Genomic DNA, 25,190 nt, shown 5'->3' with positions numbered 1-25,190 from the left:
AACACTATGTAAAAGGAACTTTACACCGTGTTGCCCAATTACTATCTGTTTTCTGTTTTTCAATGTACGTAACTCATTCCATTATAGCACAAAGATATTTCACACGCTCAACATTCTAGCTGTTCAGCAAGTCTAGATTCGTTCTTCACTTATATTTCCCATTCACTCCACACATGTTAAAGTAGTAAGCAAACTATTACATGTTTTTAACTATTGAAAATTAGGTGTTTTCAGAAAATACTGTATCTTCAAAACAATAAAATACATTGAATTGAAACTTTATGGCACAATTATTTCTGTAGATAACTGCACATTACAAGTTTTTATTATTGTTGTTTCACGGAAACGGATAAAATTAAAATCACAGTGGAATATGTGCTTTAGCTTCTCGCTACATGCCTGCATGCTGCAGCAAGCAAGATGAGGCATTGTCCAGTGTGGGAACCAGCCACCTGCGCCCTCTCCATACAGCGTACATAGGGCCTCCAAACTGCCTAGGACTGTACTTTGCTACGCTGCAGAGGATGTGGTGGGGGTGCAAAGTGTTCCACGTTACTATGGCCCAGGAAGCCGACATTCGTAAATCCCACTCTAGCGAAGGACAAATTACAGCTGCCATGCTTCCAATGAAAGACATTTTTTTCGTCAGTCTGACTGGTTTGATAAATCTTGCCAACTTCAGAGTAGCACATACATCCTCCATCCTGATTTACTTGTCGGACACAATCCAGTCTTTGTTTTCCCCTACAGTTTTACCGTCTACCACGGGAGTTATTCCTTGACGTCTTAATACATGTGCTGTCATCCTGTACTTTGTTCTAGTCGAAACGTTTCTCTCTCCACCAACTCTGCAGAAAACATTTCTTGTCATTCCGCCTAATTTTTAACATCCTTCCACATCCACATTAACATCACAAAAACTACTATTCTCCTCTTCTCGGTTTATACAGCACAAAAACACTTCCCTACAACGCTGGGCTGGAAATGCAAACTCTCGGATACTTATTCCTCTAATTCAGACAAAAAGACTTCTTTCGGCCATATGTCTCCTCTTTGCCAGTGCTTTTCCGCTTTTTATGTTCTCCTTGCTTCGTCTGTCATCTGCTATTTTGCTTTCAATGGAACAGAATTCATTAAATTTGTCTACTTCGCGTTCACCGGTTTTGATTTCAAGTTTATCGCTGGTCTCATTTGTGCTTCACCTCGTTACTGTCATCTTTTTTCGGCTTGCTCACAGTCCATATTTTGTGATCATTAACTGTTAATTCCATTCAATAGTGCAACTGTTCTTTACTTTCACTGAGGTAGCAATGACGTCAGGGAATCTTATTATTGACATCCTCTCAACCTAAATTTTAATCACACTCATTTCGTGGCTTTGGTGACTCTTCGACGCTCAGCAGATGTTCGTCGTAGGCCAGTACAAGATTGATCAAGGGAACCACCCAACACCAGGTCCGCAGCTGCCCGACGAAATCGGAGTACATCTGCAAGAAAATTGTCTGCACTGCTTGCAGCTGCCCCGGGAATTGCTGTTGCTGTGTATCGGAGACTCAGAACAGCAGGGATGTTCGCCAGACGTCCGGAAATGTGCATCCCGATCACTACAGCATAGAGACTGGCCCTTGTATTGTGGCGTCGGCAACACCAACACTGGACCATAAGTGAACGGAGGAATGTTTTCAAAATGATTCTCGTTGTAAATTACTCTGGAGAGAGCCTGGTAGCCGACACAATCCCTGGAACGCCGTGTAAAGAGATTGGTTTGGTGGTGATATAGACATGGTGTGAGGACGCGTCATGTTGATGCTCGGAGGAACATTGTAAACTCTGTCAGAGTACAGAGGTGAGGTACTGCTACCACGCGTTCCCTGTTTCAGAGGTGCAGTTGGTTCAGACTTCCTATTTGTGGACGATAGCGTCCATCTGTATGAAGTTGATATGGTGGATCAATTTCTTGGAGGAGAAGATATAAGTCGCACTGACTGGCCGAGAAAATACTTGGGATGCTTTAGGAAGGCGAATTGCATCACATCAACCAACACCAACGAATGGACGCTTTGAGACGTCTGTACCACTCTTGGCGAGGAATGGGATCGATTACCGAGAGAGCGTTTGAACCATTTCATACAGAGCATGCCACCTCACTGTGGAGAACGTGTGGCTGCTAGCGGTACCCATACCCCTATTAACAGCTTATTTTGTTGTAGAAGAGATTTCTCAGCTGTTTAAGTTTCTTGTCAATATGTATCTTAGCTATCAGAACTTTTCAAATCAATATCTTTGAGGCACTGCTGTACGCCAAGCAGCGGCTTGCTAAGTAATCCTTTCGACATCCTGATGAGGGAATGTGACATCTTTCCTTCATTACGCTTAACTTTTGGAAACTGTTGTAGATAACTGCCTTTCAACGGAACTTATTTGAACATTCAAAAATTCAGAATTATTTAAAGAGAAAATATTTTTAGGTGTCATTTGGCTTTTTCATAATAAAACAGAAAACAAAGGATAAAATAAATGGACGTTATTTACTGCTTTCTAAATAGTGTTTGATGCGTTTTCAAGTTTACATGGTGATACAGCTGCCCCTACCGAAGGGTTTTATGCAGCCCACAATACCTTCTAAAACCACACGCAAGATTTTCGTATTCCCCGCGCCCCTTAGTCCAACAGAAAACATGAAAACGCCTTTTTTATAAGAAATTTAATGTAGTTAAAGTTTTTACTGCAATACGATTTCGCTAGAGACCGTAGATTTCCAATTATTCAAGAAAAACATACAAAATTAACCTTATCACGCCTTTTTTATTGAATAACTCGAAAACTGTTAGCTCTAGTCGAAATTTATCCCAGCGCAAAATTTAACTACATCACATTTTGTACAAAAAGATCCTGTTCTTTTTTCCTGTAGTACTGATAGTTTGTACTTAGTGACTGAAAAATTATGAAAAATTCATGTGTGGTTTTCGAAGGGGTTGTGGGTCCCATAAAACCCATTGGTCAGGGCAGATGATTCATCCTGTATATTTTCTGGTGTTCATGTATATCTTTTGAAATGTCTGAAGACCGTTTTCCTAGTCTTTCATTTCGCAGGAGTGCAGTACATGACATTTGGCAAAGAACAATCACTATGAAATTTCCTTCGGTCATTAGTAAACTCCTTTGTCATTGCTCGTTCTTAGAGGTAGTGTCTTTGATTTATAATCAAAACGTCTTCGGTCCCGGGTTCGATCCCCGCCACTGCCTAAATTTTCATAAATAATCAGCATTGGCGGCCGAAGACTTCCGGCACAAGAAGTCAGCCTCATTCCCCCAACGGCCTTGTCAAAGAGGGCGGAGGAGCGGACAGAGGTTCAGGACACTCTCTTGTCCTAGGGGTGGGAAATTGCCCCTAAAGGCGGAAGAATCAGCAATGATCAACGACATGAGGATGCAGAAGGCAATGGAAACCACTGCATTAAAGACACGTAACGTGTATCCACAGGACATGTGGCCTGTAATTGAAGAAGTGTCGTGATGATCTCTCCATTGACAAAAGATCCCGGAATAGTCCCACATTCGGATCTCCGGGAGGGGACTGCCAAGGGGGAGGTTACCATGAGAAAAAGGTTGAATAATCAACGAAAGGATAACGTTCTACGAGTCGGGGCGTGGAATGTCAGAATCTTGAAGGTGGTAGGGAAACTAGAAAATCTGAAAAGAGAAATGCAAAGGCTCAATCTAGATATAGTAGGGGTCAGTGAAGTGAAGTAGAAGGAAGACAAGGATTTCAGGTCACATGAGTATCGGGTAATATCAACAGCAGCAGAAAATGGTATAACAGGTGTAGGATTCGTTATGAATAGGAAGGTAGGGCAGAGGGTGTGTTACTGTGAACAGTTCAGTGACCGGATCAGAATCGACAGCAGACCAACACCGACAACGATAGTTCAGGTATACATGCCGACGTCGCAAACTGAAGATGAACAGATAGAGAAAGTGTATGAGGATATTGAAAGGGTATTGCAGTATGTAAAGGGGGACGAAAATCTAATAGTCATGGGCGACTGGAATGCAGTTGTAGGGGAAGGAGTAAAAGAAAAGGTTACAGGAGAATATGGGCTTGGGACGAGGAATGAAAGAGGAGAAAGACTAATTGCGTTCTGTAACAAGTTTCAGCTAGTAATAGCGAATAACCCTGTTCAAGAATGACAAGAGGAGGAGGTATACTTGGAAAAGGCCGGGAGATACGCGAAGATTTCAATTAGATTACATCATGGTCAGACAGAGATTCCGAAATCAGATACTGGATTGTAAGGCGTACCCAGGAGCAGATATAGACTCAGATCACAACATAGTAGTGATGAAGAGTAGGCTGAAGACATTAGTGAGGAAGAATCAACACTCAAAGAAGTGGGATACGAAAGTACTAAGGAATGACGAGATACGTTTCAAGTTCTCTAACGCTATAGATACAGCAATAAGGAATAGCGCAGTAGGCAGAACATTTGAAGAGGAATGGACATCTCTAAAAAGGGCCATCACAGAAGTTGGGAAGGAAAACATAGGCACAAAGAAGGTAGCTGCGAAGAAACCATGGGTAACAGAAGAAATACTTCAGTTGATTGATAAAAGGAGGAAGTACATACATGTTCCGGGAAAATCAGGAATACAGAAATACAAGTCCCTGAGGAATGAAATAAATAGGAAGTGTAGGGAAGCTAAGACGAAATGGCTGCAGGAAAAATGTGAAGACATCGAAAAAGATATGATTGTCGGAAGGACAGACTCAGCATACAGGAAAGTCAAAACAACCTTTGGTGACATTAAAAGCAACGGTGGTAACATTAAGAGTGCAACGGGAATTCCACAAATGCAGAGGAGAGAGCAGATAGGTGGAAAGAATACATTGAAATCCTCTATGAGGGTGAAGATTTGTCTGGTGTGATAGAAGAAGAAACAAGAGTCGATTTAGAAGAGATAGGGGATCCAGTATTAGAATCGGAATTTAAAAGAGCTTTGGAGGACTTACGCTCAAATAAGGCAGAAGGGATAGATAACATTCCATCAGAATTTCTAAAATCATTGGGGGAAGTCGCAACCAAACGACTATTCACGTTGGTGTGTAGAATATATGAGTCTGGCGACATACCATCTGACTTTCGGAAAAGCATCACCACACACTTCCGAAGACGGCAAGAGCTGGCAAGTGCGAGAATTATCGCACAATCAGCTTAACAGCTCACGCATCGAAGCTGCTTCCAAGAATAATATACAGAAGAATGGAAAAGAAATTTGAGAATGCGCTAGGTGACGATCAGTTTGGCTTTAGGAAAAGTAAAAGGACGAGAGAGACAATTCTGACGTTACGGTTAATAATGGAAGCAAGGCTAAAGAAAAATCAAGAGACTTTCATGGGATTTGTCGACCTGGAAAAAGCGTTCGACAATATACAATGGTGCAAGCTGTTCGAGATTCTGAGAAAATTAGGGGTAAGCTATAGGGAGAGACGGGTCATATACAATATCTACAATAACCAAGAGGGAATAATAAGAGTGGATGATCAAGAACGAAGTGCTCGTATTAAGAAGGGTGTAAGACAAGGCTGTAGCCTTTCGCCCCTACTCTTCAATCTGTACATCGAGGAAGCAATGATGGAAATAAAAGAAAGGTTCAGGAGTGGAATTAAAATACAAGGTGAAAGGATATCAATGATGCGATTCGCTGATGACATTGCTATCCTGAGTGAAAGCGAAGAAGAATTAAATGATCTGCTGAACGGAATGAACAGTCTAAAGATTACACAATATGGTTTGTGAGTAAATCGGAGAAAGACGAAGGTAATGAGAAGTAGTAGAAATGAGAACAGCGAGAAACTTAACATCAGGACTGACGGTCACGAAGTCAATGAAGTTAAGGAGATCTGCTACTTAGGCAGTAAAATAACCAATGACGGACGGAGCTAGGAGGCCATCAAAAGCAGACTCGCTATGGCAAAAAAGGCATTTCTGGCCAAGAGAAGTCTACTAATATCAAATACCGGCCTTAATTTGAGGAAGAAATTTCTGAGGATGTACGTCTGGAGTACAGCATTGTATGGTAGTGAAACTTGGACTGTGGGAAAACCGGAACAGAAGAGAATCGAAGCATTTGAGATGTGGTGCTATAGACGAATGTTGAAAATTAGGTGGACTGATAAGGTAAGGAATGAGGAGGTTCTACGCAGAATCGGAGAGGAAAGGAATATATGGAAAACACTGATAAGGAGAAGGGACAGGATTATAGGACATCTGCTAAGACATGAGGGAATGACTTCCATGGCACCAGAGGGAGCTGTAGAGGGCAAAAACTGTAGAGGAAGACAGAGATTGGAATACGTCAAGCAAATAATTGAGGACGTAGGTTGCAAGTGCCACTCTGAGATGAAGAGGTTAGCACAGGATAGGAATTCGCGGCGGGCCGCATCAAACCAGTCAGTAGACTGATGACAAAAAAAAAAAAAAAAAAAAAAAAAATAGTTTTGCATCACGTCGGTCCGAGGGTTCCGGAACCTGTAGAGAAAATTGGAATAGAGATCAACATAAACATTTTCTCCGCCCTTTTTATTGCTCATCAAAACCACACATCGCAAGTTGTACCAACATACAGCGAGACCTTCAGAGCTGGTGGTCCAGATTAATGTAGACACCGGTGCCTCTAATACCCACTGGCACGTCCTCTTACATTGATGCATGCATATATTCGTCGTGCCATACTATCCACAAGTTCATCAAGGCACTGTTGGTCCAAATTTATCCAGTCCTGAACGGCGATTCGGCTTAGATCCCTCAAAGTGGTTTGTGGGTCACATAATAAACTGCCCTTTTCAATCTATCCCAGGCATGTTCGATAGGGTTCATGTCTGGAGAACACGCTAGCCACTCTAGTCAAGCGATGTCGTTATCCTGAAGGATGTCATTTACAAGATGTGCACGATGGGTGCGCAAATTGTCGTCCATGAAGACAAATGCCTCGCCAAAATGCTCCCGATATGGTTGCACTATCGGTCGTAGGATGTCATTCGCAAATAGTACAGCCGTTACGCCGCCTTCCATGACCACATAATGCCACCCCAAACCATCAGGGAACCTCGACCTTGCAGCATTCGCTGGACAGTGTGTCTAAGGCAATCAGCCTGACCAGGTTGCCTTCAAACATGTCTCCGACGATTGTCTGGTTGAAGGCATATGCGACACTCATCGGTGAAGAGAACGTGATGCCAATCCTGAGCGGTCTACATGGCATGTTGTTGGTCCCATCTGTACCGCGCTGCATGGTGTCGTGGACCTCGTCATGGACGTCTGGGGTGAGGTTGCGCATCATGCAGCCTATTGCACACAGTTTGAGTCGTAACACGACTTCCTGTAGCTGCACGAAAGGCATTACTCAACGTGTGGGTGTTGCTGTCAGGATTCCTGCGAGCGATAATCCGTAGCTGTCATCCACTGCAATAGTAGCCCTTGGACGGCCTTAGCGAGGCATGTCACCGATAGCTCCTGTTTTTCTGTATCTCCTCCATATCCGAACAACATCGCACTGGTTCACTCGGAGACGCCTGGACCCTTCCCTTGTTGAGAGCCCTTCCTGGTACAAAGTAACAATTCGGATGCTATCGAACCGCGGTATTGACCGTCTAGTCATGTTTGAACTACAGACAACAAGAGCCGTGTACCTCCTTCCTGATGGAATGACTGGAACTGATCGGCTGTCGCATCCTCTCCGTCTAGTAAAATGGTTCAAATGGCTCTGAGCACTATGGGACTTCTGAGGTCTTCAGTCCCCTAGCACTTAGAACTACTTAAACCTAACTAACATAAGGACGTCACAGACATCCATGCCCGAGGCAGGATTCGAACCTTCGACCGTAGCGGTCGCTCGGTTCCAGACTGTAGCGCCTAGAATCGCTTGGCCATCCCGGACGGCTCCGTCTAGTAGGTGCTGCTTATGAGTGGTTTCTTACATCTTTGGGCGAATTTACTGACATCTCTGAACAGTCAATGGGAGTGTGTCTGTGATACAATATCCACAGTCAACGTCTATCTTCAGGAGTTCTGGTAACCGCGGTGATACATAACTTTTTTTTTATGTTTGTATTTCGAACTTTCTTCTAAGAAAGAATAGTACTTCATAACCTCACTTTTACAGTTCAGGTGCCAAACTGCATAGCAGACAGCTGCCAGAACAAACGCAGTTTTGTGCTGGCGGATACACGGAAACGTCCCGTCGGTGCAGACTAGACTCTGTACAGGACTAAAACTCCATGGGTGCTGCAGTAGAGTTACTTGTGTAGAGTAGTCAACTGATATAAGGCAGAGCCGCGCGGAATAGCCTAGTGGTCTAGGGCACCTTGTGACGGTCCGTGCGACTCCGCCTCCACCCTCCCCCCCCCCCCCCCCCCATCCCCCACCCGCGGCAGATGTTCGAGTGTCATCCGTAGGGCATGTGTGTGTGTGTTGTCCATAGCGTAAGATGGGTTAGTTAGTGTGTAGGCTTAGGCACCGCTGACCTAAGTAGTTTGGTCCCTTAAGACCTTACTACAAAAAGAAAGAAAGAAAAAAAGTCACAAGGGGCTAAATATCTCCTAAAACGAAACTGACCGTCATAGTGACCATAATGTAGCGCTCAGGGCAGCGTACCTGCGTCCGTGACGAAGTCGCCCTCGTGCTCGTGGTCGGTGAAGCCGACGAAGTAGAGATCTGCGCTGGGCTCGAGCAGGCGCAGCAGCACGGCGGCGCGCACCCACGTGTCGGGGACGGCGAGCGTCGCGTTCTCGCGCCGGCACTCCTCGGCGGCGCGCGCCCGCGGCAGGCTCCGCGCGTGCGTCTTGTAGAAGCGGCCCGCGTCCTCCTCCCACTTGTAGGTGCCCGGCACGCCCAGCGACAGAGGCCGCTCGCACAGGAACGGCGACATGCTGTCGCACCGCGCCTCGCCCATTACCCCGTCACTGCGCAGGATGCTGCAATTCTCCCGCGTCTCATTAGGCTTCAGCGTCAGATTCGCATCCAGACTACCTATAAAATTGCAAGTACAGGTGAAGCAAAATACGCCACATTCAACGGACACGGGCAGCAGAGAATTCCCCGACAGTTGGTAAATCTGTAGTGAAATCCCATATGACCGCCATTAATCCTCAAAAGAACAACTCCGAACAGGCCTTGAAGCGCCACCGGTACCGACCGGCCGCCGTGTTATCATCAGCCCTTAGGCGTCACTTGGGGCAACGGCCTTGCCGCAGTGGATACACCGGTCCCCGTGAGATCACCGAAGTTGAGCGCTGTTGGGCGTGGCCGGCACTTGGATGGGTGACCATCCAGCCGCCATGCGCTCTTACCGTTTATTGGGGTGCACTCAATCTCGTGATGCCAATTGAGGAGCTACTCGACCGAATAGTGGCGGCTTCGGTCAAGAATACCATCATAACGACCGGGAGTGCGGTGTGCTGACTCCACGTCCCTCCTATCCGCATCCTCCTCTGAGGATGACACGGCGGTCGGATGGTCCCGGTAGGTCAATCGTGGCCTGAAGATGGAGTGCTTAGGCGTCACTGGATGGGGATTCAGCACTCTGCTCTCCCGACCGTTGTCAATTTTCGCGACAGGTGCTTCTACTCAGTCACGTAGCTCCTCAATTCGCCTCACAAGGTCTGAGTGCACCCCACTTGCCAACAGCAGTTAGCAGCCCCGAACAGTGACCAATCCAAGTGCTAGCCAAGCACGACACCACGTAACTTCCGTGATCTGTCGGGAACTTCAAATGGTTCAAATGCCTCTGAGCACTATGGAAGTTAACATCTGTGGTCATCAGTCCCCTAGAATTTAGAACTACTTAAACCTAACTAACCTAAGGACATCACACACATCCATGCCCGAGGCAGGATTCGAACCTGCGACCGTAGCAGTCGCACGGTTCCGGACTGAGCGCCTAGAACCGCTAGACCACCGCGTTCGGCTGTCGGGAACTGCTGTTACCACTGTGGCATCGTGTGTCGAGTAATCGTAAATCCATCATAAAAATATATGGAGTGAGGAACAGTTGACAAATTTATACCATCAGCGATATTTCTGGACACATTACGTCAAATGGAAACAAGTAAATAAATATGAACTAAAAATAATATGAACAACAGTATTTCATAGACGAAACGTATGAGTGATTTGTAATTTGATGTATGAAGAGGGCGTCCATACCTAAAACACAAATTAGAAGGTGGCTATTATTGAAAACATCTAATGAAGGAATAAATATCACGGGAGAGCTATAAGAGGAATTGTTACTAACAAAAATTTAAAAACGAAATATAACGTTATTAAACAATGTCCATGACACAACTATACAAATGAAGTATTGTACATTTGGTAGCCAAATAAATGAAAGAGGCTATGTAAATTCAATGCAGGGGGTAGGTAAGTGTGTGCCTAAACGTACTGTTATAAGCAACAACAGTTGATAACCATGCGTGGTTTAGAATGGCTCAAATGGCTCTAAGCACTATGTGACTTAAGATCCGAGATCATCAGTCCCCTAGACTTAGAACTATTTAAACCTAACTAACCATCACACACATCCATGCCGTAGGCAGGATTCGAAACTGCGACCATAGCAGCAGCTCGGTTCTGGACTGAAGCGCCTAGAACCGCTCGGCCACAGCGGAGGCGTGGTTTAGAAAATGAAAGGATAATCTACATGAACCATTTGTCGATATAGATTGAAGAAACATATCATAAATATAAACTATCTTTAATTTTCAGATCATTACTGACCAGTCGTCTTACTCTAATTAGGATACACTTCTGTATTAAAACTGCAAACTGACACTTCCTATTGAAATATATTCCTGCTGTTGTTTCCATGAGTTGCATTTTACTGTTCAGAAATTTTCGGTCTTCTCCTAGTACCCGGTACGATACATTAAGTTGTGGCAAATCCATTATAAAAATATATGGAGTGAGGAACAATGGCAGATCGCACTGTTGTAGAAATATACACCATCAGCCGTATTTTTTGAAACTTTATTTATGCTACTAATTTCAACGCCTCACTAGCGTCTGCAGACCCCTATATGCTACCTCGTTCCGATGGAGTGTCCTTGCAACTCAGTGGCCGCTGCCTCTTACACCCCGTTTACATGTTTTCACCCTATATTGCACGTGTACATACATACAATTCGTGTAAGATAACATACGAGAAATTACGGCTCATAGTGAGGCTTGAAGGCAATCGTTTTTCCCTTGATCTGTTGGCGAGTGAAACAGGAAAGGAAATAACTAGTAGTGGTACAGAGTACCGTCCGCTACGCACCGTACGGTGGCTTCCGGTGTACGTATGTAGATGTAGACGTACAGGTACATGTAGGTGTACCTACTTGTATGGTTCTCACGATATAGCTTGGAATATTTTTGTGCATGGCATGATCCAATCCCATATTTCTTTCATCCTAAGAAATAATTCATTTCGCTGCTGCATACACATTATACACATTCCTACGTTAAACTGCTTTACATTATGATTAATTATTTTCTTCTACTACTTTTCATATGTTTATCATACACAATCACTCTTTTACACTATCCATATTACAACTTCTTTATAAAAATTTATTATTTTTGATTTCTTACTAAATGTGTTTCATATTTTCGACGTTGAAGTTTAGGTTTGCTACATATCATTACAATGACACCATTGCGCTCTATAGTTGACTTAATAGACCAGATGCACACAGATATTACGTATGTGAACTGCTATTGTTCGTATTAGTTGTAGTTCATAACTATTTACTTCTGTGTATTTGATCTCACAGATTTATTGTATTATTCAGCTTATTTTATACTGTATTGTTTTAGTATTTTTAGTAATCATACATGTGCCTGAAGAAGACACTACTGAGTCACTGAAACTCGTAGCCGAAATAAAGTTTCCAAGAGCAACGACTGATGGACATTACGCCTCGAGTATCTTAATTTGTCGTCTCAATGAGCAATATGTTGAACAAACTGTATAGCCGCTGTGAGGAATATGGAATAAGGATAAATGTGGAGATGACTGAGGCGATGATTTTTACAAAGGAATTAATGAAGATAAAAGCGATGATCTGTAATGAGTTACTGAAACATGCTGATAAATTCATGTACCTTGGATGTAAAAAGGCACTAAAATGGCGAGAAGAGGCTGCATATTAATGTATGCACTAGAAGGGATCGTGACCAGGAAGACGAGGAATAACTAGATACCAGTTCATTTACATCCGGATGAATGCCTCATATGCATCTAAGAAGAGTATGGAGGAACTTCAGAAGGACTTGAGGATCTTGAACTGCTAGTGATATACCTTCAAACCGGGCAGAGCCCACCAACATCTCACAAACGTGAACTCGGGAGTCACCTCCTCGCAGAGAGGGAAAGAGATTGGGAAGCTTGGAGGCGTTGAGGCTTGCTTTCGTGATTTGATAATAAAACAAAGTTTTCGTCTTTGGTAAGGGTAGAAGCTGAATTAATGAACCAAATTTTGTGCCAAAGCAGGGACTTGAACCCAAGTCTCCTGCTTGCCAAGTAGATGTGCTATCGACCACAGCCCCTGGCAGAGTGGTTACCGAAGCTGCATGGCTGGTGTGCTAAACAGAAGACCTATTTAGGGACAGGGATACCTATGGTCAAGTCCTGGCCTTGCCACAAATTTTACTTCGGGTTTTATCTTTTCGAAGATAAAAATGAGACTCAGTATGTCTGCAGGAAAATGTAATTATATGAAAGTTTTCATCAAACAAGGATTCTTCTACCACGACAAAATATATTTAGCATAATATTCATTTGTTCTGACTATGTCTTTTTTTTTTAAGTCATTGCCTATAATACGGAGGAGTGCTACTTTTCCACCGATATTTACACGAAACAGTGTATTCCTTAATCGATTCCCAACTTCTTTGTTATTGTAAAGCGTGCATTCTATCTTTGCACCAGTTTCATCTGCTGTTTGATTTACTCGATATTTTGTTACAAATAAAATCCAAAACAGTGTTGTTACGACCTAATTAAATACATGGCTACGATTCATATAGTAGGCCGTGAATTGTTTAACTCTGTGTGTACAAGGAGATACTAATTTAAACTAGAAGATACCTTCCATAATGAAATTTTCACTATGCAGCGAAGTATCCGCTGCTATGAATCATTCTGGCGGATTAAAACTGTGGGCCGTACCGAGACTCGAACTCGGAGAATTTGATGTTGCCGGGGAACTGTTCTACGACTTGAGCTACCGCAGCACGACACTCAATCCGTCCTCACAGCTTTACTTCCGCATTACCTCCTCTTCTATCTTCCAAACTTCACAGACCTCCTCCTGTGAAACTTGCAGAACACCTGCAAGTTTCGAAGCAGAACTTCCATGAAATCGTGAATCATGCATGGGTAGCTCACTCGGCGGTAGGTCCGCGGTGTGGAGCCGTCCACGCTGCTGCGCACGGGTAGTGTTTGTTTACTATCGCATCACTGCGCTTCCAAGCCGAACAAACTATGATGGCCAACTCTTACAAGGAGTACACTCGTAAATTCACCTTTCCGGATGCATACGCATAACCCAAAGCACCGGCCTTCCAGCACATCTTACGTGATGATGTCGAGATGCCCTGCGACGGATCGCTGGCATTCAGCTATCAATCGTCACCAACGTCGTTTATGTTAAGAGGATTTCCGACACTACTTGTAACGAGATTATCCAACGGACGCCATAGTGACTGAAATTTCGACACTCCGACGGCAACATCAGGCCATTGGAAGTGGGCAACTCCGAACCTTGTAGAAAAAATCTACATGAATGAATTCTAATTTCAACACATTAATCTGTCAAAATAGTAATCAATTAATGTTAATCAATAATATAAAACATTTTAACCAACCTTTGAACCATCCGTGATTTCGAACTGACTTTCGACGTACAGGTAGACGAAGTCATCTTGGCGCTAAGCCCGTATACGGAAGTCTACAGCTATTTAGCCGAAACATGGGCACCATTCACAATGTACCCGATACACAGCGGTGTGAGACAGGTCGGAATAGATCTCAAAAGTCATGTCTCATCGTACATTTTTGAAGGCGGGTGCCGAGCATTGGTGATTTATAATGGACAACATCAGGTATGTTCTGATTGTGGCTAAGATGGTCATATCCGTAAAGTATACCTGCAACGCCGTATCACACAAATGCAACACGATGACACGAACACCGCCCGAACTGCAACCTCTTTCTCCATTCACATACACGGCGGCACTGCCCGTCCAGCCCTCACACGACATGGCGGCATGGCACACCAAGACCTCGCAAGACGCAGTTCATTACCATCTCCCAGGACCAACACCCGACGTCACCGAAGTGGTTGAGCGGACTTGGCCAGCACCGTCACCCCACTGTGTTGAAACTAGCTGACCGTTTCCACGAACAGATCACGGGGATTTCCCGTCTCCACTCGACTCGGTAAAGGGGTGTGCTCGTACGCTAAACCAACACTAAAATTGGGGGTCTTCCCATGCCTACCCCAGCGACCGATATGGACTTCTATTATCTTCACGACATCCCTCGTAAACTATGAGTATACCGGCTGCACGGATATCCCACTAGGCATACCGAATAGCTACTTTCGACACCGGTAGTTAAACTTGATTCCTCCGCAACTTGCTACGAGTAGCGGACGTCGACGCCACCCACGTACAAGAACTGAAGACGGGGACTGGTTCCAGGTCTTATGGATATGAGATTTACTAGGAGGGATTTTCCGATTTATCTGCCAACGGAACGAGGTGTGGCCCTGAAAACTGAGGGAACCATAAACATAAATCTGTACACATCATCGGGCACAGATAAATGGAGGGACAAGTCCTACTTCTATTCAGAAGAGATCACGCCTTTATTTCTCGGAAAATATGATCACCTCATCGTAGGTAGAGATTTCAGCTGCGTTCATGAGAAGCAGACCAGTACCCACATTTCACCACATTCCCGGAGCTCTGCTTCCTGGTCAGCCGCCTGTGACTCGTCGCACTTTGAGAGCGGTATATGGCGACCACTCGGGGAATACACGCATCATAAGCCACACGATCCTATATATATATCGCTGATGCTCTGTGTGTCAGAGCATCGGCGATATATATTGGAGCGCGGATCTTTTTGACACAGAACGTTCGCTGTCTGCCTTTACGGATCTTGACATCTACATCTGTACCATCTACTTTCGTATACAATGTACGATGACGAAAAAAGTCGCAATACCGAAAAATTATTAATATAGAGTAATGAAATTTCGGGACTACATTTTTCTAGTTAACACATTTAAGTGATTAACATTGCAGGATCACTGGTTAATGTAAGCACGAGAGAAGCCATTGAAAACGTGAAATGCTAGTATACTAATAACCGGTGTAACCGCCATAAAGTTAAATGCAAGCATTAAAACGTGCAAGCATTGTGTTGTGCAGTCTCTCTATGTCCATTTTTTAAGAGATGGTTGCGGGACTCGGCTGTTCGATACAGGATGTCAAATCAAAGACCTTACAGCCGTCTTATTTCCAAACTTATTTTATTTGGTTCCCAATTTCGGCCTTTTACTACGTCATCTTCAGGCTCATGACCAACTTGCCGGAAGATTCCACCTCGGTTCTGGTCAAAACAGGGGCCAGCATTCGAATACTAGTATCTGTAGATATCTGTTTGCTATAGCGATCACTGCAACCATCATCTGCCGGCAAATCACCGAAACTGACAGCCAAATAAAATAAGTTTCGAAATTAGAGGACTGAAAGGTATTTGATTCAACATCGTTGTTTTGTATAGATGCCGTATGTCAGTTTGTGGGATGGAGTTCCATTTCTGTTGCACTTGGACGCCCATACAGGAATGGTTAATGCTCGTTGTCTATAACTCTGGCGTTGTCGTCCGACGATGTCCCATATGTCCTCTACTGGACACATCTGGTGATCCAGCTGGCCAAGGCAACATGTCACGTTCTGTAGAGCATGTTGGGTTACAACAGCGGTAAGTGGAGAGCGTTATCTTGTTGAGAAACACCCCCTCGAATGATAGTCATGAGTGGCAACACTACAGGTCGAATCACCAGGGTCAGTGGAAAGCACGCGACAGGTAGTGTGGTCTAGAGCTGTTCTTGAAGTACCCGATTTCAAACAGTTCGGTGTGTCACTACGGTGCCACCTGCTCCTTGAATTGCTACTGCAGATGCATTACGGTACACAGAGCCAAATGCTGAACACGACTGCTCTCCCTCTTGGTTGTGCCACGTGGCCGGCTGGAGCCCGTTCTTACTGCAAGCGTACCTTCCTGTGACCACCGCTGCCAGCAATCATGCACAGCGGGTTCATTCCGGCAAAGTTTTTTTGCAAGATCGCAGTCTAATTCTGCGTAGCCCTACTACACGACCTCTCTCAAATTCAGTGACGTGTTGAGTGACGTCTTTGTCGTCTTATAGGTATTCTTGACTAACAACGACTCACCACATCCGATCTCTAAGGTAGCTGACGCTTCCGACCGTTACAGCGCGTATTTAAAGCAAACCTGATCTGCATCCTAGTAGTGGCGCTACTAGAGCCATTCTTATGCGAACGGCGTGACATTTCGTTTACATCGCACAACTCCTTCTTGGTGCTGCGATTTTTTTCCCGTCCTTGTATAGGGCTTAATGCTCGATCCTGTAAACGCAACAACGTTCTATTATGAGAAGCCGAATTTCGACAACAGGTCACGGCCACGTGTTAAACGTACCATGCGATACAGGACCACACTGCAGTCGTGGATACTGTGCGCCAAACAGGCCACCCGCTACACCCTGGCACATTATGGTAAAGTCAAAGCCAAGTGGAATCACCGAACAACAGACTTTAACCGTAGCGCTCTGGGCAATCTCACAGACCTTCGCCCGTCACCAGATCGTCAAAAAGAAGCTGAGCGTAGGAAAGCAAAAATTTTAACCTTGATCAGGTACTACTTGGAGGGAGCCGCTATACGAGCGTGCATCCAAGTCACGATTAGCGGTGAAGAACTTTTATGCATCACATAGCTCAAAATTTTCGATGAAGTCGGCAAGCCTTAATATCAGCCTTAGAAATACCTGACGGACAATGGATAAAATCGCAAGCTCCAATCGAGGATGCCTTCACAACGCACTACAGACTCCTCCAACAAGATACACCGGCCGATCCGGTGGCTATTGGCAAACTTCGCCAGGAGATCCACGACAGCAATCCTCCTCACCGCAGAAGTGACTACTGACGAGTCCTTGCAGCTGTGGCAAAGGATTACGAAATGGCCGGCCGGAGTGGCTGAGCGGCTCTAGGCGCTTCAGTCTGGAACCGCGCGACCGCTACGGTCGCAGGTTCGAATCCTGCTTCGGGCATGGATGTGTGTGATGTTCGTAGGTTAGTTAGGTTTAAGTAGTTCTAAGTTCTAGGGGACTGATGACCTCAGAAGTTAAGTCCCATAGTGCTCAGAGCCATTTGAACCATTTGATAACGAAATCGGTCGACTGGCCCGAATGGCTTACCGATCGAGTTTTACTCAACCTCAACATCTGATGTTCCTGCGATGGAGAGACATGTACCGGGAACATTGGTTCGCCATGGTGCTCCCGCCACCAATTTTCATGGAAGGCTTAATTTCACCAGCCACGAAATGCGAGGCAGATCACATTACTTCAAGATCTTCACGTGCCTTCTAGCTGTGCGACTCAAACATGGGTTATAACTAATTGTGTCCCATGAACTAACCTCCTTAGGTTGCGATAACAACATCCATACTGCCATCAAATGGTTCAAATGGCTCTGAGCACTATGGGACTCAACTGCTGTGGTCATTAGTCCCCTAGAACTTAGAACTACTTAAACCTAACTAACCTAAGGACATCACACACATCCATGCACGAGGCAGGATTCGAACCTGCGACCGTAGCAGTCGCACGTTCCGGACTGCGCGCCTAGAACCGCGAGACCACCGCGGCCGGCCATACTGCCATCAGTGAATATCGAGATACGATCGTCGTGGCAACACACCCGACTGTCAGACGTTTTAATCTCCACCGTCTTCAACAAAGCGTTCAACTGCGTCTGCCATGCATTACTCAACGCAGTGATGGATCTGATGGCGGATCCCCCGCAGTTCACGCAGGCGATCATGCGCCTCTTTCGAGAGACAATGTTCAGGCTTCTCATCAGCGAAAGACTCACAGAACCTACACTGATCGAACGGCCAGTACAGCAGGATTTTCTGGTATCGACCGTCGTTGACGCCACAGCGATGGAACCACTCATTTGCGGACCACGGCGACGGGTATTCCACACTGGTTGCACGTTTCCCGCTGTCGCGCCTATGCAGAGGACTTGGCTCTCCTCGTACGTTCAGCGGCCGAAATGCAAGCCACGATGCAATGGCTTACCCATTACAGCACACGGGCAGGAAGCGCTACCAAAGTCGCAAAATAAGGCGCCATGAAGATCGGCCGATGCATTCCCACAGATAGCGTTGCCCCCTGTCATCCGGTAGACACCCTCCGCTGTCTCGGGTTGGTGTACGTGCGAGACATTCGCCGTACCTAGGCAATCAATTTTCGGGAGAAGATACAGAGCCATCTGATACGCCCGCTGAATATGTGACAGAGGGTCACTTTTCCCAACACACATGTGGCTGTCCGGATACCCCATATCAAACAGATTCTGCCCATCATTACGGCAATGGTAGACAGAATGCAGACAGCTGTCGGGTATTTTATACGTTCCAGACACGTCTTCAAAGTCCAGTATGATGCTAACTTTTTCGAAGTGGGGTGTTGGCCTAGTTCTGTTTAATGTTAAGAGTTAGGACATCGGCACTTTATACCAATACCATGTTCCGGTAGTGAAAAATCCAGAATAATAGTTTCGCTGGAATGTTGACCGTTGGTTTCGCACCCATTTTGAGACGCCTTACTGACTTCATTGGCATATATCCCACCAGTTTCACACGTTGGCCGTTTCTTTCAGGTAAACAGCTACAAACGCGCCGAGCTCGCTTCGACCAGGAAGACGACCAATCGTGACATCTACCATCCCCGCCCCACAACCCCTTTGAAGCACGTCGCCTCCAGGTTTCTTGGCCTGTAGTTCGGTAAACAATCCATTAACTGTATTACAACACTCCACTAACACCACTACGACCTGGTATCTTCTCGTCAAAACAGTTATACTATAAGACAGAAACTGCACCGCATTGTGCTGGTGGACTCACCTTTGTGCCTCAAGTGAAATGTCGAAGACACGAATTTACACACTTTCGAGTGTAAGGAACCAGCGGCCTCTGGATCCTTGTAAAGAAGATGTTGGCTGTCGGTCTCCAAGTACCCGCACATAACGTCTCTCCAACCACGCTGATACATCCTGACGCGACCTATCTCCCTTCATTTAAGTGGTACGCCGTCACATGGATTAGTGGCATGCCTATCAACTACAGCTTCAGTGACGACACCGTCAATCCAGCGGACTTCTGGACACATTTCCAAGTACAACATCACAATCTGCGCCGACATCGACGCTATCGGGCCACTGTGGCGAACTGTTCACAGAATACTTTCGCCAACCAGCCCAGGAGCTGGAATCTCGAAGAACACTGCAGCAAAGACAAAACGACGCCTCTCCCATTCCTCTACCGACAGAACGGACATCTTTCTGACAGCGAGACACCATGGAACATGGCGCTGGAAGTCTTCTTAATATCCTTAACTTTCTCCTCCCTTTTCTTCTCTTCATTTTCTAAACACTTTCCCTTATACATGTTTTTGCATTCGTGGCCTTATTGGTTTTTCTTTTTCATGTGCACTGCCATTGGGGCCATTTACTAATCACATAAATATACAAAAAACTAAATTCTGCGTTCCTACACATCCCAGAGTCATCTGCCCCCGGTAGCTGAGTGGTCAGCGCGACAGAATGTCAATCCTAAGGGTCCGGGTTCGATTCACGGCTGGGTCGGAGATCTTCTCCGCTGGGTATTCTGTTGTCCTAATCATCATCATTTCATCCTCATCGCCGAAGTGGCGCCAAATCGAAAGAACAGGCGAACGTCTACCCGACGAGAGGCCCTAGTCACACGACATCTGATACAGCGGGGAGAAATTACTGTGCAGGCAGTGCTCCAAATACAAAAAAAGAAACACTCAGTAGAGCACTTGCCCCGTGAAATGCAGCAGTTCGAAGTTCGAGCCTCGGCCCGGCACACAGTTTTAATCTGCCAAGAGGTTTCAAGTAGCAGAGTTATTCGACAGCTTATTATAAAGAGAGACAATAATACCACTTACTTGTAATATGCATTGGTGATGTTTACTCGACTTTTAACAAAGAGATAATGTAGTTTAGCGGAGCCTTACGGTAGATCCTATTTTACCACTACTGAAGAGGAACTAGGCTTCCATTGGAAATTTCCATAAATACTGGTGTATAAATTGTTTCGTATCAGCACTTGAAACTTGATTTCGCCTCTGAAGAGAAATACTCTACCAATAGAGCCGCACAAGCACTTTTGTTCCATCAGAGGAGCAGACTGACGCTACGTGACAGCTTTTAAAATTAATAACCAGAAGGAGAAAAACTATTATAATCCAGTTCACTTTCACGACGAAGATTGTTATGCCCCACATTGATGGCACGTAGTAGTTTGACGACACTACTACTGCTCACCACATATGGGGTTCAACTGTGCCGCCAGCCAATCCGGTTTAGATTTTTCGTAATTTCCCAAAATAAAACTAAACTCCATCCGAATGGGCCTAGGAAGACACAAAAGTACCGACCGACCGCTGCGTCATCCTCAACCGATAGGCGTAAATGGAGGGGCATGTGGTCAGCGCACCACTCTCCCAGCCGTTGTCCGTTTTCGTAACCCGAGCCGCTAATTTTTAATCAAGAAGTTCTACAGTTGGTCTCGAAAGGGTTGAATGCACCCTGTTTGTCAATAGCGCTCAGAGACTCGTACAGTGACCCATCGAAGTGCTAGCCAAGCTCAGCAGCACTTAACTTCGGCGATCTGGCGGGAAACGTGTTTACCATTGTGGGAAGGTGGTTGGCAGTTTCCTGAAATGAACTGAAATGAAGTTCAAGATGCTGCCTTAGGCTAAGGCCTAACAATTCTTCATTCTTCTCTTAATGGTTCGTTGGTAAAATAGTTGTGGTAAACGAGCCACCAAAGTGCGAGTTTTCACACAGCTTCGAGTTTTCACACAGCTTCGAGTTTTCACACAGCTTCTACAGCAGCATCGCCATATACGCTCCGACTGCAGCATTCACTAAACAGGACCCCGCGCTTATCGCCGCATCCCGTATATCTGGCGCCAAATGACTCGATCTCGCCATTCTTCTTCATCCTCTTCTATTTCTCTTCTTGGGTTTCCCTTAGCCACCATTTATGTTGTCTCCCTCGTCCTATTTTTACAGGTGGTTTCCATGAAAGTGTTCTCTTTGGCCATCTGCATGCAGAGTGGCGCCAGATAAACCTGCCAGTTAAACTTTGCAACTTGCGGGATATCATCGCAGGAAGTGGAAAGATTTGTGCAATAAAATAAGCCTTACTTAACACATACGTTTCCATTACCCGAACCTTATGAACAAGTGAGAAGGAGTGACGCTCGTGTTCAATGATTGCACCCTGAATCTTATCCGTGACAGACCTCTAGTTTATCGTAGTCATCTTTAGCGAACTGCTGTCAATTATAACACCCAACGATCGATATCCAGTGACCTTCGAAGCCCATGGAATTTCAACAGCGTCAAATCCCCGCAAACCGAGTAAACGACATTTCTGGTAAGTAACCCGCGCTCCCGTTTTATTTCTTTTTTTTCTTTTTTTTTTGGTCATCAATCTACTGACTGGTTTGATGCGGCCCGCCACGAGTTCCTTTCCTGTGCTAACCTCTTCATCACAGAGTAGCACTTGCAACCTACGTCCTCAATTATTTGCTTGACGTATTCCAATCTCTATCTTCCTCTACAGTTTTTGACCTCTACAGATCCCTCTACTACCATGGAAGTCATTCCCTCATGTCTTAGCAGATGTCCTATCATCCTGTCCCTTCTCCTTATCAGTGTTTTCCACATATTCCTTTCCTCTCCGATTCTGCGTAGAACCTCCTCATTCCTTACCTTATCAGTCCACCTAATTTTCAACATTCGTCTATAGCACCACATCTCAAATGCTTCGATTCTCTTCTCTTCCGGTTTTCCCACAGTCCATGTTTCACTACCATACAATGCTGTACTCCAGACGTACATCCTCAGAAATTTCTTCTTCAAATTAAGGTCGGTTTCTGATATCAGTAGACTTCTCTTGGCCAGAAATGCCTTTTTTGCCATAGCGAGTCGGCTTTTGATGTCCTCCTTGCTCCGTCCGTCATTGGTTATTTTACTGCCTAGGTAGCAGAATTCCTTAAATTCATTGACTTCGTGACCATCAATCCTTATGTTAAGTTTCTCGCTGTTCTCATTTCTACTACTTCTCATTACCTTCGTCTTTCTCCGATTTACTCTCAAACCATACTGTGTACTCATTAGACTGTTCATTCCGTTCAGCAGATCATTTAATTCTTCTTCACTTTCACTCAGGATAGCAATGTCATCAGCGAATCGTATCATAGATATGCTTCCACCCTGTATTTTAATTCCACTCCTGAACCTTTCTTTTATTTCCATCATTGCTTCCTCGATGTACAGATTGAAGAGTAGGGGCGAAAGGCTACAGTCTTGTCTTACACCCTTCTTAATACGAGCACTTCGTTCTTGATCGTCCACTCTTATTATTCCTTCTTGGTTGTTGTACATATTGTATATGACCCGTCTCTGCCTCTAGCTTAACCCTACTTTTCTCAGAATCTCGAACAGCTTGCACCATTTTATATTGTCGAACGCTTTTTCCAGGTCGACAAATCCTATGAAAGTTGCTTGATTTTTCTTTAGCCTTGCTTCCATTATTAGCCGTACTGTCAGAATTGTCTCTCTCGTCCCTTTACTTTTCCTAAACCCAAACTGATCGTCACCTAGCGCATTCTCAATTTTCTTTTCCATTCTTCTGTATATTATTCTTGTAAGCAGCTTCGATGCATGAGCTGTTAAGCTGATTGTGCGATAATTCTCGCACTTGTCAGCTCTTGCCGTATTCGGAAGTGTGTGGATGATGCTTTTCCGAAAGTCAGATGGTATGTCGCCAGACTCATATATTCTACACACCAACGTGAATAGTCGTTTTGTTGCACTTCCCCCAATGATTTTAGAAATTCTGATAGAATGTTATCCATCCGTTCTGCCTCATTTGACCGTAAGTCCTCCAAAGCTCTTTTAAATTCCGATTCTAATACTGGATCCCCTATCTCTTCTAAATCGACTCCTGTTTCTTCTTCTATCACATAAGACAAATCTTCACCCTCATAGAGGCTTTCAATGTATTCTTTCCACCTGTCTGCTCTCTCCTCTGCATTTAACAGTGGAATTCCCGTTGCACTCTTAATGTTATCACCGTTCCTTTTAATGTCACCAAAGGTTGTTTTGACTTTCCTGTATGCTGAGTCTGTCCTTCCGACAATCATATCTTTTTCGATGTCTTCACATTTTTCCTGCAGCCATTTCGTCTTAGCTTCCCTGCACTTCCTATTTTTTCATTCCTCAGCGACTTGTATTTCTGTATTCCTGATTTTCCCGGAACATGTTTGTACATCCTCTTTTCATCAATCAACTGAAGTATTTCTTCTGTTACCCATGGTTTCTTCGCAGCTACCTTCTTTTTACCTATGTTTTCCTTCCCAACTTCTTGATGGCCCTTTTTAGAGATGTCCATTCCTCTTCAAATGTACTGCCAACTGCGCTATTCCTTATTGCTGTATCTATAGCGTTAGAGAACTTCAAACGTATCTCGTCATTCCTTAGTACTTTCGTATCCCACTTCTTTGCGTGTTGATTCTTCCTCACTAATGTCTTCAGCCTACTCTTCATCACTACTATATTGTGATCTGAGTCTATATCTGCTCCTGGGTACGCCTTACAATCCAGTATCTGGTTTCGGAATCTTTGTCTGACCATGATGTAATCTAATTGAAATCTTCCCGTATCTCCCGGCCTTTTCCAAGTATACCTCCTCCTCTTGTGATTCTTGAACAGGGTATTCGCTATTACTAGCTGAAACTTGTTACAGAACTCAATTAGTCTTTCTCCTCTTTCATTCCTCGTCCCAAGCCCATATTCTCCTGTAACCTTTTCTTTTACTCGTTCCCCTACAACTGCATTCCAGTCCCCCATGACCATTAGATTTTCGTCCCCCTTTACATACTGCATTACCCTTTCAATATCCTCATACACTTTCTCTATCTGTTCATCTTCAGCTCGCGACGTCGGCATGTATACCTGAACTATCGTTGTCGATGTTGGTCTGCTGTCGATTCTGATTAGAACAACCCGGTCACTGAACTGTTCACAGTAACACACCCTCTGCCCTACCTTCCTATTCATAACGAATCCTACACCTGTTACACCATTTTCTGCTGCTGTTGATATTACCCGATACTCATCTGACCAGAAATCCTTGTCTTCCTTCCACTTCACTTCACTGACCCCTACTATATCTAGATTGAGCCTTTGCATTTCCCTTTTCAGATTTTCTAGTTTCCCTACCACATTCAAGTTTCTGACATTCTACGCCCCGACTCGTAGAACGTTATCCTTTCGTTGATTATTCATTCTTTTTCTCATGGTAACCTCCCCCTTGGCAGTCCCCTCCCGGAGATCCGAATGGGGGACTATTCCGGAATCTTTTGCCAATGGAGAGATCATCATGACACTTCTTCAATTACAGGCCACATGTCCTGTGGATACACGTTACGTGTCTTTAATGCAGTGGTTTCCATTGCCTTCTGCATCCTCGTCTCGTTGATCATTGCTGATTCTTCCGCCTTTAGGGGCAATTTCCCACCCCTAGGACAAGAGAGTGCCCTGAACCTCTATCCGCTCCTCCGCCCTCTTTTGACAAGGCCGTTGGCAGAATGAGGCTGACTTCTTATGCCGGAAGTCTTCAGCCGCCAATGCTATTTATCAAAATTTAGGCAGTGGCGAGGATCGAACCCCTGACCGAAGACGTTTTGATTATGAATCAAAGACGCTACCTCCCGTAAGTCG

The 25,190-nt window shown here is 44.9% G+C and overlaps 1 protein-coding gene across 2 annotated transcripts in view; it reads right to left on the bottom strand.

Moving 5' to 3' along the window:
- The window catches only part of LOC126234434 (uncharacterized), an 86,793-nt gene that overhangs the window by 14,941 nt on the left and 46,662 nt on the right, over positions 1–25,190 (bottom strand). For both annotated transcript variants that reach the window (XM_049943130.1, XM_049943129.1), the window contains exon 5: positions 8,655–9,029. In XM_049943130.1, coding sequence (XP_049799087.1) covers positions 8,655–9,029 — 375 coding nt within the window. The remainder of the gene's footprint in view (positions 1–8,654; positions 9,030–25,190) is intronic.

This window comes from Schistocerca nitens, chromosome 2, assembly GCF_023898315.1.
Source record: "Schistocerca nitens isolate TAMUIC-IGC-003100 chromosome 2, iqSchNite1.1, whole genome shotgun sequence".
Taxonomy (NCBI): domain Eukaryota; kingdom Metazoa; phylum Arthropoda; class Insecta; order Orthoptera; family Acrididae; genus Schistocerca; species Schistocerca nitens.
The sequence above is the reverse complement of the archived record's forward strand: the minus strand, read 5'-3'. Positions and strand labels throughout refer to the sequence as shown.